Source organism: Cololabis saira, chromosome 19 (genome assembly GCF_033807715.1).
Source record: "Cololabis saira isolate AMF1-May2022 chromosome 19, fColSai1.1, whole genome shotgun sequence".
Lineage (NCBI taxonomy): Eukaryota > Metazoa > Chordata > Actinopteri > Beloniformes > Belonidae > Cololabis > Cololabis saira.
This window is the reverse complement of record NC_084605.1, coordinates 13,327,709-13,345,511: the sequence shown is the minus strand read 5'-3', so window position 1 is coordinate 13,345,511 and position 17,803 is coordinate 13,327,709. Positions and strand designations below refer to the sequence as shown.

General features: G+C 37.8%; 1 protein-coding gene across 2 annotated transcripts; it reads right to left on the bottom strand.

Annotated features, from left to right (window-relative positions):
- Positions 1-231: 231 nt before the first annotated feature.
- On the bottom strand, positions 232-17,520 carry kctd5b (potassium channel tetramerization domain containing 5b). Of its 2 annotated transcripts, XM_061708968.1 has the most exons (7): positions 17,136-17,520; positions 10,350-10,458; positions 8,427-8,518; positions 8,220-8,315; positions 7,918-8,022; positions 5,830-5,955; positions 232-3,211 (listed from the first exon to the last, which is right to left on the bottom strand). In XM_061708968.1, the coding sequence occupies exons 1-7, from the start codon at positions 17,367-17,369 to the stop codon at positions 3,182-3,184; spliced, it is 792 nt and encodes a 263-aa protein (XP_061564952.1). In that variant the 5' UTR covers positions 17,370-17,520; the 3' UTR covers positions 232-3,181. The 2 variants fall into 2 exon arrangements, with proteins under 2 accessions (XP_061564952.1, XP_061564953.1); XM_061708969.1 differs by lacking the exon at positions 7,918-8,022 and having other exon boundaries at positions 17,136-17,514.
- Between the last annotated feature and the right edge of the window lie 283 nt (positions 17,521-17,803).

The window sequence follows — 17,803 nt, the reverse complement described above, 5'->3', positions numbered from 1 at the left end:
TATAAATTGAATAAATCATCGAAATTTAAACAGGCACATTTTCGGGCCACTAACCCACACGCTTCTCAAAAAAAGACACAAGAGGTTGCTATTTCCTAAAAAGTATCAGTATCGGTTTATTACTCTCAATAAGCATGATGTGCTGTTATATATGTTTTAAAAGTAAATTCTACCACTTTAAAAGTCTGATAATATTAAAATGTGTGAAAAATAAATATGCATAGACAAATGTTTGAATGAAAATGGTTTTATTGGGTTTACTTATGCAAGACCATAAAGATCTATCCCTTAACCCTCATACTTAGTTTGTACATAAACATTGCATAAGATCATATTGAAGTGATCTATGTAGTGATATGACAACCAATAGTCATTAATTTAACTGTTAGCTTGAGGGGAAAAAATGACATTCATTCCCTCTGATTACAAGTTGTGATGATCAGTCATGCATTACAGTGGTCTGTGGTTAATGTCTTGAATGTAAAACAGGCTGGGCACTTAAACGTTAGGCTACAGATTTGATAAGTTTGTCTATTAGATGTATGATAATCAATGCAAGATACCAAACCAGATAAGCTCATTGAGAAGATCTTTAAATGTAAGATAGCTGCAAAAGCAGAGGTTTTATTACCTCAGACCTGTAGATGAGGCAAAAACAAAACAAACACTTTTAAAACACAGAGATTTCTTCAAAAATAGACTTGAAACCAAATCTTAGCTCTGAATGAACGCAGGTTCAGTTTCATGAGTACTGCTTTCAGATGAGATGTGAAAAAACAAGATTGTCTACAACGCTCAAGCAAGAAATGGATAGGGTATATTAAACACATGTCACCGTGTCGGAGTGAATACCAGGGGAGTGCTAGTAGCCACTGGGGTATACACAAGTCAGACATAGGTTAAAACGTGTGAGGGAGTCCAAGACAGTACATAATTGGAAGGCTTCAGAATACTATAATAAATGTAAACATAGCCTAGCTCTGGCAGGAAATCCAGTCTACTCTGATTGCACCTCTTTGCAGATCTCAAATTTTGCACTTTAAAAGCCCTTGTGTGTGTATATATATATATATCTATTTCAAAAAACATGCATCCATACTTTTTTCCCCAACAATATAAAACCTGTTTAATCAAGTGTATACGTGTGCATGTGAGTAAATGGAGGTTTGTGTGTCCTTAATAAGTCTCTATGTACAAAGTGTGCCAGCATTAAGAAAGGTTTACTTGTCCCTGACACGAAGATCAATGTGTAAAGTACACATAAGACATTGGATTTTGGTCACTGGGAAAAAAAAGGCAATACTAAATGATTAATTGTGAATGAAATATCCAACCTATCAAAAACCACACATCAATTTCTATTTAAAAAAAAAAGTGTTCTAAAATGCAGTATATACACATAAACAACATTACAGGCTGTAAGCAGTGTGCACAGTGTTCTCCACTGTAGTGTTTGTAATGCTGTGTATTAAATTGACAATTCAAAATGCTAAGAATCCATCAGCTGATTTAAAAAAAAAAGAAAAAAAAAAAAAAGGAACTTTTTAAATGTAACAGTCAACTTCATAGCCAGCCGAGTATAGCTTTGTTATTGGTTATCAAAACACGTTCGAGGCATGTTCTCAGAGAAAGACACAGTATTCAGCATCAGCTGTCTCAACCTAAATCGGAAACCTGTCAAGTCCTGTACAAACAATGCAAAACAAAAGTCAACATTGTCAAGATTTGCTCTATTTAAAGATCCAGTACAAAGAACCTCCATTTGAAGTGGTGTTCTTTATACAGTGTACAAAAACGTGCAGTTTTTTTTTCTCTAGAGTTAAATATCGATATTGAATTTGGATTATTTACATGAAAACAAAGATCCTCTTGATATGAACAAAGTCCTTCACTGCCGCCTCAAACATTTCCAGTCTTCAAAAACTACAAATACTTAGCCAAAATAAAAAAAATAAAAAAAAAATCTTAAGACGTTTTCCCTCTACACATACTACGTAAATGTGTTATAGATAACTTATATGTCAGAGGGATTTTTTTTTTAATGTGGCCATGGTCTTCAATATGATTTTATCCCCCTCACAGGATATCATTAGATGACCAAAGGAAAAAAAAAAAAAATACATTTAAAAAAAAAAAAAAAACATTGTCAGTTGGAGTTCTCAACATGAGTTCAAAGTAGGATTTTAGAACACATTTTTCAAATTAAGCAATTTACATATATTTTACTTTGGCATGCTATTTTTAATTCATAACATTACCATTTAGAACAATTAATCTGCATATACCTGGGTTCATGAGGCTGAAAGATATGGTAAAAAGTACTTTTTTCTACTTCAAGAATAAACTTCCATTTATGCATCTTTAAATCTGGCTTCGTTCATATTAAAACGGAATTGTCATAATTATGTTCAATACAGATTTTATAATCACAAATTAAAAGCTCTGTTTAAATACCCATTTCCCCTTAAACCACACAGTCCAATCAGTGATACTGTTGTTTTTCCTTCTCTCACTCAGAAAGGTTCCATAAAAATAATGAATATTTATTGGAAATCAAATTAGATTCTTAGATAAATCTAAGAATGTGTTTTACATAGAGGGGATCTGTATGATCACAGATCAAAGTATAACTGAAATCTTTGATTTTTTTTTTTGTTTCTTTGTTTTGTTTTTTCCTGGGTGAGTTTTACATGAAATAGCCTGACTTTTTAATGTGCAAATGCACAATTCCCTTCTTAACAACTTGAGATGATTTTGTGTTTGATGCTTGGGAGTTATAAAGACCATATTGATCCCTTATTAGACCCTTGAGTTGAACGATACAAGAATTAACTCACTAGATGACCCTGAGTGAATCATTGGCCTTGTATGAAAATGGCCATGTTTCATAACAAAAAACTTTTGCAGATTGCATTGCTTACTTTTAAGAGAGGGACAACAACAACAAAAAACTACTTGCCACCAATTCAAAGAGATCCAGTTCAAATTTACAGGCACAATATGTCAGTAAACACACTTATTTACATCAAGAAATAAAAACAAAGGCGGAGGGAAAACAAAACAAAACAAAACAAAAACCCAAAATGCACACCCCCTTTAAATCTCCATTGTGCCAAGCATTTTTCCATGAAGATGATATGTTTGCATCATAACACCTGGAGCGTGTAATACTGAGTCCTTCTCACATTCGGGAACCCCTCTCCTGAAGAATCTGCAGACACACACACAAAAAAAAGTGGATGAACTCAAACATAAAACATAAAGATTCTTGAATCTCAGTAATAACAGTCAATGCAGCTTGCATTCAGCTCTCAGACAGTAACACCATTCAGAGGTTGAAACAAATGTAAAAGCTTGAAATAAAGTAGTAAAACTCTATTATCAACTCTGTTAAAAAAAAAAAACTTAAAGCACAATAATTTCAGAAACAAAACCACACTTGTTTTGTGAAGATATTAAGATAAGTTATTCCCCCATTCATTTTTTGCTGTACTGACACAAATTCATGTATGTCACTGTGTGTAACAAGTAAAAGAAACATTTTCATTTATTTATTTTTTTCAATCATTATACTGATATTCATAAGCATCTATGCATTGTGTGTATTTCTCAAGATTTTGAGATTTGCTTTAATATCCTGCCCATTAAGTTACAGATTCAGTGATAAAAATGAGTTGATGCAGGTTAATGCACAACGTGTGCACCATCACAATACAATAAATATTATTTCAGTAGAAAGCATTCCCTCAAATCATGTTATAAGCTACAGAAATTCAACCAGTAAGTAACTCAGACCACTTACTAATATTTGATATTACAAAAATGAACTGAATGTCTCCGTCAGCATCCTCTGATTCTATTTGTAGCACAAAAAAAGAAGCAGATGCTCGAGTTTCATTTCTTTTCAAGTGTATTTCAAGATATTAGTTTATACACTGAAGATATTTTTCTGGCGTTGGTCACAATATATTTATGAAATAAATTAATACATTTTGAACTTACTTTTGATGAATCCACTTGTCACTAATTTAATAACATAAGAATGGGCTATAGCCTTAAACAACAGCAAACCATTACAGTGCTTTTTTTAAGCAAAAAGCATTCAACAAATTGTGGACCTGTACAAAATCTTTTCAAGACATTTTCTTGGATTATCATAGGTGAATGTGGGGATGAAGCGCATGAAAAACCAGAATTTTCCAGGGGAAAACTAATGTAGGTTGCTGTACGTTGATACAGTGGTTTTCACCTGCACAAGTATTTGTGCGTTTTATGGAAATACAAGAAATAAAATCGTTTTTTAAAGTGTAGCCTTCCCCATCACTGTAGTTATCAGAGAGAATGAATCGCAACGCAGCAGTTTATGATTCAGCATGCTCTCCATTAAGCAAGGCAGCAAGGATGTCAATAATTACAAGGATCAGAAACAAATGGAGCTTTTCCCATCTGGTTTCAAATAGCTTCACCTGCAGCTAAGTAGTCTCAGCATGCGCCATCTGGCCTATGATCGAGCTTTGGCTTGTAGATTTTAGTCCAAAGCTGATTTCCAATCTGGATTCTGTCTCTTGGCATTGATTTAAGAATCTCATGGCCACTCTTGTGATCCTTTATTATTTACAAAAAGTTTCACATTGGTTTTAAATCCGTTAGAGTAAGTGGGACAAATTAGGCAAGTTTTGTGAAGGGGCTACAAGCAGTGGAGGACTTATGGACAGAACGTCCAAAATGTTGAACCTAATCAGAGTCAAGAGTCATTCATTTCACTCTTCATCCAAACTCCGCTCAACATTCAGCATGAAAACAGCACAGCAGAGGGGACAAAAATGGTGTTGAAAATAATAAGAGATGAATAAACATATATGTGGGAAATTGGAAAGGAAAAAAAGGTAAACATTTTTTTTCCCAGAAAAAAAAATATTTTTGTTCATTGTGGAGTATAAACCAGCATTAAGTAGCAATCTGCATTGGGGGGGTCTTTGAATAGTATAAAATATTGTCATATTTAGGCATTTTGGCAGTGCACTGGCTTGGTGGTTAGCACTGTTGCCTCACAGAAAGAAGGTTCCTGGTCGACTCCTGGGCCCAGCGAGAGTCTTTCTGTGTGGAGTGTGTGCATGTTCTCCTCGTGCTCGGGTGGGTTCCCTCCGGGTACTCTGGCTTCCTCCCACAGCCCAAAAACATGCATGCAAGATTGATTGATCATACTAAACTAAACTAAAAAGGCGTGTGAGAGCGCACATGGACCCTGGATGGATATTTAGGCATTTCATGCATTTGATAAATCAGCAAATGATGACAATTAAATCAGCAAAATGACGACAATTATAAAAATATCTATCGCTTTGTGTGTAGATGTTTTCAGAGAGCAGACCCTTGTGGCAGACAAGTTGATGTGTGAGAGAATTCCTTGGAGCATCCCATCTGTATCACTCCCAAAGCCTTGAGAAAAAGTCAGGCCCTGGCAATATTTCACTAATCGGCAGACCTGTGCTCTCTTCATGCTGCAAGCATGGATTACAATATTTGGACTTTGGGCAAAATCTCAAATAACTCAAATTTGTACCAGGGAGTTAGTTCATGCAGTTTATGTAAATTTTACACAGGAAAGCAGTGCTGTAGTTCTGAGTGTTAATAACTCGTTGGTTAAATTCACTGCTTGGGGTTATTAAATCACCAAATACTCGCATTGTGGTCTTTTGGAGGGATTTCCCATCCAAAAAAACTGAAGGGCTTTCCCCTCTTAATGGTGGCATATTTACAAAGCAATACACTGAATGATTGTTAAATGAATGGTTTCCAACAAGCCTTTCCACACACCCGCACACTTACCTTTGCCTTCTCACTGGGCTCACTGTTGGTCCCATATGATTGATTGTGCAGCTCCTTGGAGACTACACAGAGGAACTCGGCTTGATCTTCGTTTCCGTAGTTATAAGAGGAACCGATGCTGACCAGCTAGAGACAAACAAGAACCAAAGCACAAAAGAAAGAATTGTCCTTAGACTGAAAGAGCAGGAGCAAAAACTGGCCAACTTGTAGAGGGGCAAACAAAAGAAGGAGAAGCCTAATGTAAAACAAACAGAAAACACAACTAATGGTAGAGCCACATTCTGCAACTTTAAGCAAATTGTAACAGATCAACTTCAGTATATAAATTGAATTTTGCTGTAGGGATTGGATACTAAAAATATATTGATTGTACAATTACATTCTACACAAAGGGCCACCTAAACATATAAGCAGGAAATGCAACACTCTGACAAATTGTATATCATTTTCACAGCAATTCAAAAACATTAACATTCAGAGTTACACAAATAAAACGAAAAGATAACTGGTCCACAAATAAGGTGATTAAAGCAGAACAGTACCAAGATACTAGACACAAAAAAGAATAATCAGCAGACAGTTAATGAAAAAATACAAGTGCAGGGATTTGACCACAGGCAAATGTGATGGATGAAAATTAAATACAAGAATTAAAAAAAATATATATGGCATCTCCTGCAAAGGCAAAGTTAAGAACAAACCTCAACAGCACTTACTTAAACCCAACAATTCACATCAGTTCTTATGCTCCTTGACTTAAATTTTCCAGTACATATTAAGATGGTATGTTAAGGAGTTCTACGTTTTACGAGGAAAATTCTCCAATCTCTTCAGTGTCACGTTTATTTGTTTATTCTGTTAGCATGGCATACATTAAATTGCATCACTGAAAGATTATATGAGAAAATGTACAAAAAGGTATGATGACTTTATATGGATATAAAATTGTTGGGCATCTACACTGTTCCTGTTCCTAGTCACTTCAGACAAAAACAAAGAAAACAAAAGACACTGTATTAGTGATATCTTAAGCATAAAAAGCATGCACACCATAAAAAAAAAAAAAAACAACCCATCAGTTCCCAATCCTGAACATCTGCTTTTCTTGTGGAATATTAAGTGTTTGTGTGTGCGGCAGACTACTGTACATGTGTAAAGTCTGAACCCAGGTGTGCATGTTCATACATGCATCGCCTCATTATCCGCTGCTGCCAGAGACTTCTTGTTGTTAAGCAGGCTCTTGCGGGACACATCAACACAGCAAAAACAACCAATTTTAAACTATCTACCACTTGTTAGACTACTAAAAGACTATTGTTGTAAATCCAGATACTGCCTGTGTAAAACCACAAGCTGTCTAATAAAGTAAATACAACAGATGTAGCTCATTAAAACTCCTCTTTCCAAAAACCTGTCCTATTCTGAGGGTTGAGCTTTAGGGTCCACACCAGGATTGTTTTTCTAAGTTTCCTCACCTGATCTGTGCAAGGAGATTAATAGGCATTTCAGGTCTAAAGGGAGATCCCATGTCACAATTATTCACCTGCTTATGATACACTCTCAACATCCAAACATGTGTTCTTCCAATAATTAACCTTTGTTAGTTTCAGCTGAGGACAAACTAGCTTCCTAAAATGCTTGCCAGAAAACCTCTAAGCAACAACACTATTTTCCAGCCCCACAAAACAACAAAATGCCAACACCAAAGCACAACAGTAAGCTGCTGACAGTGTAGCATACTGTGAATGCAGTAGGAACTAAAATTAAGGATGATGAAATGAAAAAAGAACAAAAAAAAAACATTGAAAATTGAGAAGAAAAAAAAACAAAAAAACGACAGACAACACAGGTGTCTGGTTCTTTTTGTTTCACTAGTGCACAAGCAATACAAATAAACACACTGGAAAAAAAAGAAAAAAATACATAAATAAATCAACTTGGAAAAAAAAAACAACGCACACAAAAACAGCAGCAGCAGCAGCAGCTATGTGTCTACTTGGGACAAAAGTTGGCCAACTGGGGGGGGTGGATGGACAATATGGGGACCATGCAGTGACCAGCCCGTGGACAGAAATTTGTGGGACACACCTCACCGCTGTTGTTTGGCAAAGCAGACTCTTCTCCCTTCACCTCCCTTGACACAATCAGCAGAAACTCTGTCTGGTGGGCCCGCCCGTAACCTATACTGATAAGCTGCAACAACCAATCAGAGCACAGAAAGCATGCCCGGATCATGTATGCGGACATTGAGAAAGATGCGATTTATGTTTTGGCGTTTTATACGATTTCCAGTACTGAGGATTGGACTTTCTGGGTCAATGTGAGCATAACAGGGTGGGTGAAACACATGATGAGAGCGCGGCTGCCGTGACCTGCAGGAAGAGATTTACCTGTTCAAATTTCCAGCCATCAGACATGGTAGACACCATCTGTGTCAGCTCCTCCTCCTGACACTGCAGCACCCGATACACATGCTTCACTGGAACCTGAAAGAATGATATTACACATTATTCAATAAACTCTGTTTAAAGATCTGCCCTAATACAGTTATTGCATCAGGACAGCATAGGAAAATGTAAATTTAGAAATGCATATACCTGGGATGTTTTGCAGTCACGTTCCCTGATCTTGTCCTTGATGAGTTTTATTAATGATGTGATGTTGTAAAACTCAGCTTCTTCTAAGACTCCTAAAACAAGGATTAGGAAACATTTATGCATGGATAAATGGCAAAAAAAAAATACTATGCCCTGGTCTACAGAGTTGCTGAAGACATACTGCTTTTGCATTCTTTAAAATAAAATTAAAAAAAAAAAAGAGAGAGATCTAGATATGGGAAACTAATGCTCATGTCATTACCCTGATTAGGGCTTTTGTAAATGCGTGTTTATGTGCTGTAACCCCTCGTTTCCGTTTGAATGTTGTATCAAATATATCTAGTACAACAAAAAATGCAGGCTGCTCTCCTGTGCAGTTTGGTGGGATTCACATAGTTACAATGGGTTAATGCTTGAGATGGACAGGCCTGACTTCTGCAATTGTAGCAACAGTTGTAAGATTAGACATGAATCAATCAGGGGATTTCATTGGCTAGCAGTTGTGTTGTTACTTGAAATATTTTCAATTTTTAATCAAAGGATGCATAGGCAAAGTGAAGCAACATAAATAGATAAACAGACAATGTTCAATGATGTAAGCTGTCCTGTTATTCAAAGTGACGGAGAAGTTATATCAAAAGAATAAGGGCATTTATTAGGGGTGTAACAATATATCGTGCCACGAAATTTCGCGATACAAAAACGCCACGAAACGTGTCGTGGAGGTGACAAGGTGTATCGCGATATTGGGTTATTAATATTAATCTTTTGTTTTGACTAGAAACGCGCATCCGACCGCAACCGCGGCCGCGCCTCGACCCAGGGACCAAAATCTTACTCCGCTCAGAAGAAAGTAGTACTTTTTTGCGAGTTAAGCCTTACCTTATTAAATCAAACCTTTTTCGGGTCGTGAGTAGGATAAACACGGGGAAAACTTCTTCCGAGTTGGAGTGTACTTTAATGTCCCTCAACAGTGTAGGATTTTAGAGCATCAACACAGCACCTAGTGCTGTATCACTCCGCCCAATCTAAAACATATTAACAACTACAGATAAACTGACTAGTGTAATTATAGTCCCTGATTTACATCAGAATATAAAGAATATATTTATAAAATAATGAACCCTGAATTACCAAAATAACCTTCTTAACAAAAATAAATCTCCTCTTACACTTATAAGGCGAGCATGAATCAATCTTTTTCATGATGTAAAATTGTATGTATTTATTTACTTTTATTTATTTATTTAATTTTAGTTGTTAAATTTCTGGAAAAGAAAAAATTCAAGTCATACATGAGAGAAACGATTCAGTTTGTGGCTAAATATTTGTACTTGTATGAAACTGAAGATGCATAATGCAAACCTGACATTTACTTTTAGTTCAGTTTGTGGAAAATGGTTGGCCTGGCTTTCTCTTTAAAACTTAAACAGTTATAAAGCATTACAAACTGTAACAATAGGGCAAATGCACAGCATTGTTTTGTATTTTGTGTCTTTCAAATAAAATACATTTTGTTCCTCATGCAAGGTTGTTAAAAAAATACTGCTATAATATCGTATCGTATCGTTATCGTCACCTCAATATCGTGTATCGTATCGTGAGATTAGTGTATCGTTACACCCCTAGCATTTATTAATCCTGCCTCAGTGTTTTCCACCCTTTTTCTGATGCACACATTATAGTGAATGTCCGTGATTCTTCATTTTGTTATTGTCATAGTTATGCTTTATCACTTTCAACTCTACTGAGGCTATTCTCTTCATTGAGAGAGAAAAAAACAAAACGACGACAACACTGGAAACAATTCAGCGCTTGATCAATAAAGAGATTTTGTTGATCACACTGAACCAATGAATATATATATATTTTTTTTTACAAAAGGTGAATTATAAAGTTTTGAATATTCCACAGATACATCACCTTCTTCTGCCAAGTCCCTGTTGAGCACCAGTTTGCCATGCCTTAAGTAGTTGAGCACTGGTCCAAAGTACGTGGGGTCTCTGTCTATGAGATAGGCACCAGTTTCATCCTGAGAAGCAAAATAGAAAGAAAGAACTGCAATCAGTCCAAGTTTTCCTCATGAAAAAGAAAAAGGTCAAACATTGGTTCATACAATGGTCTTGGATCAAGAGCATACCTCCAAGAAACTAATATTTTGTATTTCTAGGATTTGCCATTAAAGATTAAACAATTTTTACAAAAAGTGCTGCCCCTTGTCTACAAATCCATCAACAGACAGGCACGTACATTAACTGAAACTGGAAAACACCCCCCACAGTAAATTAGTAAACAAAACTCAAGGGATATGAATTTTGAGGTTGAGGATATACGAGCACACTGGGCTACACACACAACCGCTTATCACTTCAGTATTCCCACAGGGCTTGGGTTTCATACTGATTCCTTCACAAGTGCTGTGTATTCCCCTTATTCTCTGCTGTGATTAGACTGACTGTGTCTCATGGGGGTAGAGCAGGCCAAAACAATTAGAGCAGAACAGAAAAAGACTTGGAACAGAGGGGACCAGGAGAAAACACCTTGGCTTCCAACCAACAGTTGGCCTAATCTGGTCTGTTACATGTTCAGCCTTGCATTTGAATATAAAATGTGAGCTTGTACAGTGGTCCAGCACCATTTCCCTTCTAGTTATTTAACACAATGTGACATTTAGTGAGTTGAACATGCATGACATTTAGCAAAATACTCAACACTGAGAAAAGCCTCAAGCAAATGTTGTATTAATCCTGGCTTAAATGCTACAGAATTTTTACTTTGGCTCACTTGAGTTCATGGCTTCAGCAGTTAATGCAACTTGTGATATGATGGCACAGAAACGTATATCATCATCGCAATCCAGGGCACGACCAAAATTAAACATACAGCAAACCCTGCCACAGATGTGTGTGCATTCACGGCTGCTTTATTCAGATATGAAATCAACCCAAAACCCATTAATTTTTCTAATAATGAGAGAACGTCCCAGTGCATTTTCTTTTCTAATGAACATCTATGCCCAATTGGTTGGTTGACCCCTTTTCCATGGCAAAAATATTCCACCAGAGCCCAAAGGAGCTCTAATCAGGTCTCAATGCCCTGTGTTAGTTTCTTACATTTTCACAGTCGCTGGAGTTTAAGCACAAGTACAGGTGGGCTTGTAATGAGGACAGAGATGAAACAAAGTTTGAACAACTTCTCTCACCCTAGCCACACTTCATGATGGTTGGTGTTAATATGGTGGTCTTAAGACAAATGGCCGCTTGTAGCCTCGGGAAATCATTACACGGGGTGGGGGTGGGGTAATATCCTATGGTTAGTGAACATGACATGCAATTTACATGCTTCACTTTACAAGCTCTGCAGAACTTCTGTTTCTTTCTTGGATCACATTTTTTGAAACAATGTCACTGCAGATATTAACACATGTCCACTAGGGATGGGCGGTATGGACTAAAAAATGTATCACGATAATTTCTGGCATTTATCCTGATAACGATAAAAATGACGATAAAAAAAATACCAATTCAACTCCACCTTTGTAACTATAAATCTATCTCGCTCTCAGATCTGCCATGTTTGTTACACAAAAACGTCATCACAGGAATTCTTCCTTCCTTCCTTCCTTCCTTCCTTCCTTCCTTCCTTCCTTCCTTCCTTCCTTCCTTCCTTCCTTCCTTCCTTCCTTCCTTCCTTCCTTCCTTCCTTCCTTCCTTCCTTCCTTCCTTCCTTCCTTCCTTCCTTCCTTCCTTCCTTCCTTCCTTCCTTCCTTCCTTCCTTCCTTCCTTCCTTCCTTCCTTCCTTCCTTCCTTCCTTCCTTCCTTCCTTCCTTCCTTCCTTCCTTCCTTCCTTCCTTCCTTCCTTCCTCCTGCTCTCTCCTTCCTTTTTTCACCCTTCCTTCCTCCTTTCCTTGTTTTCTCCCTTCCTTCTCCCCTTTCCTTCCTTCCTCCTGCTCTCTCCTTCCTTCTTCCCTTCCTCTTTTCTCCCTTCCTTCCTTCTTTCCTTGTTTCCTTCCTCCCTTCCTTCACATACATTGTGCGTGGATTTAACGCAGAACCATAAATCAGCTTTACACAAAAACATCATCAACGGGAATTTATCGTTTTTACCGCAAGATGACAAATTCTTATCGTGAGGAATTTTTTTGACGGTATATCGTGAACGGTAAAATATCGCCCATTCCTAATGTCCACAAACAAAACCTCATCAGGAGGTTTAAAATAAAAACATTTGTTTGCTCCCATTCAGGAAATGCTGAACTACACCTAAACTGTACTCTGTTAACCTGCTTCATGCTGAACTACAGGACCAGACAGCCAGCTTCGCAACAGTCAAAGGTAGTGTAGTTTGCCGTCTGGGAGTACACACATCACATTTACACATACACCCCAGCCATGATGGACTTGGGGTAATGGTGACCCAGTTCAGATTGAGATTATAATTGGGGGTTCTGGCAAAGGCCCATGTACACAAAGAGGCCAGTGTTTTTAATTAAAAACAAAAGGCTTTCTCCTGAGGCCTAGACTGGTGAGCACTAGGGAACAGACGAGAGGGCTTGGGTTGATGAGGGCGTGGGGTGGTGCTGACGCTGGGATGTACAGGCAGGCAAAAACATAGGTGAAGCACTGAAAATGTATCAAGTTATGACCCAAGTTTAAAAGCTAACAATATGTGTGGTGATTCAATCAAACATCTTCAAATTCCCAGATTTTAAGGTTATGAAGAATAACTGCATTTCTAACTTGAAAGTAAAGAGACCAACTTCAATCACATCTTAATAATTAAATAAGAAATGCGACATGGGAGAACCATTTAAATCAAAAAAGACAAGACAACATTCATCACTATGCTGACATCATGAACACTGATGATAAGAGCCATCAATGCATTCAATAACACCTACAAATTGTTCAGTTTTGACATGAGACGATATTCAGGTGCTAACTTGGTCTTTTAAAATATTTTCAAAAAGTGAAGCAACTATAGTCAAAGATGTCCCAACACTGATCAGATTTAAACCACAGACAAGCTAAAATTTAGGTTAATAACGCAAAACAAAATGATAAGCTTCAGAGCATAGGGAAGTGTTGTGTATGAACCTTGTTCTTCTATAACACACAATGCGTGTCCTCCCACAGGAAATACCACGGTGACCCACCCTCAAACTGCACAATGTCTAATAAGGCTTTTTGTAGATGCATTACTAATGAACGTCAATCCTTTATCCAACAAAAATCAAGGGTAAAAACGTACCATCAGTCCATGTGTTACTTACAGAAAAACAGAAGATATTTCAGGCTAAAGTACATACAGACATGAAACTAAATAAGTCGGTTGGTCAACAGTAATAAACAAAATGAGAATTAAAAAAAAAAAAAAAAAAAAAAAAAGAAAAGAAAAAAACACAACTGTGCAGCCACTCTAAGTTGCCATGGCCAAGAATAAAAACGTTACTGTGCTTTCACACGCCAAATTTGAGTACAAGCCCCCAGCAGAAGCAGGGCTTGGAGATGTTGCATTAGATCCTGTGTCACATGACTGTGACTACTTAGCCAAGTGGAAGTCTTATCCTTGAAGAGTAGGAGCAAGCAGGCTCTCTGGAGTACAAGCAGTAATGGCATCATCCAAAAAGCTTTCATTTTGTTTTAAATAATGCACACATAGCACAATGGACTATAAGCAAAACTGTCTTATTCTTAAAATATTTGAAAATGGCATCTGAATTCAAGTTATAAACCATCTAGGCTTGAAGACAAGGTGATAATTTGCCTTTATACAGTTTTCAATTATGCAACACCTCCACCATTTTGCAGAACAAATTGTGATGGAGGAGCATTTCTGGTACTTTAACAGCTCTTTTTACATTAGCTAAAATCCAACTTGAGAGGCACACAGCTTCACTAGCTTGTCAAGAGCCTTCTCCAGACAAACCAAGAAATTATTTTTTATTATTTTTATTGAAAATAAGAAGCCAAAGAAGGGTCCTGCGGCCTGATTTTAAATTAATTTAATCAAGCACAGGCTAACGTTTAACTGTGGGTATCACTAGTAATTGTCAATTTATAGTTTTTGAAGTTCATGTAGACTGTTAAAGTGATAAAATTGGATTTAGTGGCATTAAAATTATCAACAGCACTCTGCAGTGTCCTTTTGAGAAGTCCCTGCAAGAAGACAGTGCAGTGCAGGAGGACACGATACCGCCGTTAAATATTTACGTTGCCTCCCAAAGTGTGGCCAGGCATGACGTACAACCTGAATCTGACATTAAATGCAGCTGTATATCTCTCATGCAAACTGCAGAGAGAACTTCTTCAGGCCGCAAATGGATATGAATATGAAAACAATAAGATGGTAAAAGAACAAGAATCCATTGTGATGGGTTGCTTGAAAAATTGATGCAGCTCTCAAAGAGAAATGGGTCTCGAGTTGAGTGGTTCTGAGCCGGGGAGTTTAAGAGCAGGAATCTGCAGATGCGATAGATGCTCTCTGTATTGCACCTCTCAGCTCAATGACTTGACAATTTTAGGATGATCTCTGATTACAGACATAATGTTCACATCACTCCAACATTACAAGAGTGGTTGTCATGTGTCAATCCTGAGATATTAATTCAGCAACTTCTAAATACCAAAATATTTCCCGTTTTAAATGTGCATGTGACAGAACTTCTTCCACTTTTTCCCTGGTCTACCCCAAAGTGCAAAACAAGCTCAAGTCAACAACATGAATAATACAGTTCTCCTCAAGAGTCTTGCTGAAGCACGTCAGCCTGTGTGACTGAAAAATTAACCGCTCACTGCTTTGGCTGGAAAACACCATACTGCATTCCTCAATTTAACGGGGAGAAAGAAAAAAGAAAAAACGGAGAGCTTTTCACTGAACTGTCAATCTGCCTGTCAAGCAATTCAAATACAGGATGCCAAACTTGGCTCGGATGCATACATGGTGAAGCACACTTGCAATTAATTTAATATCTAGTAATAACCTCTCCTATTTCGAGAGTGATCTCATCTTAGTTCGAGTGTGTGATGTCCACTTAAGACAAGGGATTGAAATGGACTGATCCGTTGCTCATGAAGGATAAACTGGCAAAAAAGCAAGCTGATTATTCAGAGATTAAGATATTTGCATGAAAATACCAGATGAGCCACGGTCTCGGCTTAACATAAAGGGGGGCAGGAGAGAAGATTAGACTGTGCAAGCAGATAAAAACAATAAATATGGCAGTAAAATGAAGGGTATAACACTGAAGACAATACACCATGTATGCAGACAGTAAAACATTGTGTGAGAGAGAGCTAAGGGGCCTTTAAACACACAAAGTCTGCTGTTTGAATGAGCAGATGGTCAAACAGAGAGGAGCCTGCCTCTGAGGCACTCGGGTCATTCAGGAGGATAAGTGACTTCATCCCGAGCTCTCAGTTGTCAGCAGCATTTCACTGCACCTGGCAGTGACTTCTGTACTCATTAGGAGACCTTTACTAAACAGAACAGCGAATGATTACTGCAGAACAAACAGAGCGAAATAGCAGATAATGCTCAAGAGAATTGACTAGTTATAACTATACTGGTGCAGTTTTTGTAAATAGAATCAGAATCAGGTTTATTGGCCAAGTTTGAACACGCCAGACAGGGAATTTGACTACGGTTATTTCCGCTCACTGTACAGTAAATAGACGAATGGCTCTTATTAACATATACAATAAAAAAAAAGGGAAAGGTGCAGCAGTATGAGGTAGACGTGGTTAATGAAAGGTGCATTGTTACAGCATATGATTGAGGTTATTACCTTTAAAACCTTTAAAACCTCATTTTGTACATTTCTGGTCTACATTTTATTTTATTGTTTATACATTTTATTTTATCTCTTATATATTTGTTTTTATAATTGTATTGTGTTGCACCAATCACCATAAAAATTCCTCGTGTGAAAACTTGGCAATAAACCCTTTTCTGATTCTGATTATTATTATTGCACAGTGATTGATTACTCGGAGACTGAGAAATACAACTGAAATATCTTCTTTTTTTTTTTTTTTAAATCATTCTACTTATATTTGTCCTACACAATACAAAATAAATCACAGTTTAACACTAAAATTAATCCAGTGTATACTGTTGAGAGAAAGGCAATGCAGCGGCCTGAGAAAGAAGAAAGTTTCCAACTTTAACTGTGGCCACTTCAAACGTTGTGGAAAACCAAGCAATAGCTTTTCTTTTTAAAATGGGGTGATTTCAAATTGAGTTAATAAAAAAAAACCTTTTTCCAACGTGTTTTTTGTTTGATAAATGGAGAAACCCACCAGCAATATCAGATGTCAAGTGGTGACTGCTGGAATCTAGCTAGCTGCGGGGCTAAAGCAGCATTTCGAGTAAATGGCCGAAAAATTAATTTATCCTAATCTGAGACGTGAATAATAATCCCGATACGCATTTATAATAATCATCCTAACTGTTCCGCCAAAGCGCGAATGCATTAATCTAAAACAAACGTGAGTTAATCAACTTAATTCCAGCGCTGCCTAGCTCGCCTTATGCCGCGTTCCATTTACCTCGGAAATCGGAACTGGGAACTGGGAATGGCAGCCATCTTTGAATGGTAACTCGGAGGTGGTGAAGCTTCTCCCACGTTCCAGTTGAAAGTTCCGACTGGGAACTGAGAAATTCCGACTTCCGAGGACAAATGGAACGCGGCATTAGCTTAGCATTTACCTTGTCGGAGTCGAGCTCGGGGTCAGCTTGGCTCAGTCTGTACAGAAATGACTTGGGATCTCGACATAGCGTCTGTCTTGTCGTTAAAAAGTATGTTCCTCCGACATTTAATCGTATCCATTTGGACGCCCCGGTGCTGCTGCTGCTGCCGGTGGGGGTGTTTCTGTCCCCCGGAGGATGGGGGGAGCATCTCCGGTGCAGGGCGCCGCTGCTGTCGCCGCTGCTCTCCGCCATCCCTCTGCGCCGCCGCCGCCCTCGCAGCCTACAGTGCGAGTAGGGTGAAGGCTGGCTGGCAGGAAATATCCGCGCTGCTGCTCGGACTGGGAGTCCACCACAAATGCAAAGCAGGCTGGCCAACTCTTCAGCCACTCCTACAAAGAAGCCCACTCCAGCTCCAGCAGCACCGACAGACGCGCATAAATTATTTCATAAAAAAGCTGAACTGAAGCCCTCCCCCCTTCCATCTGGATAATCCGACGTTTAAATACGGAGAATAACATATTTTGATACCTTTAAACCTGAATTATGGTTCTGCGTTAAATCGTGTAACGCGGAACCATAAATACCGAGGTTGAATTGGTTTGATATTTGATATTATGAATTCAACACCCATAAAACTTGTGATACATACCACTGATTTTGGTCATATTGCTTGTGATGTGTTCATG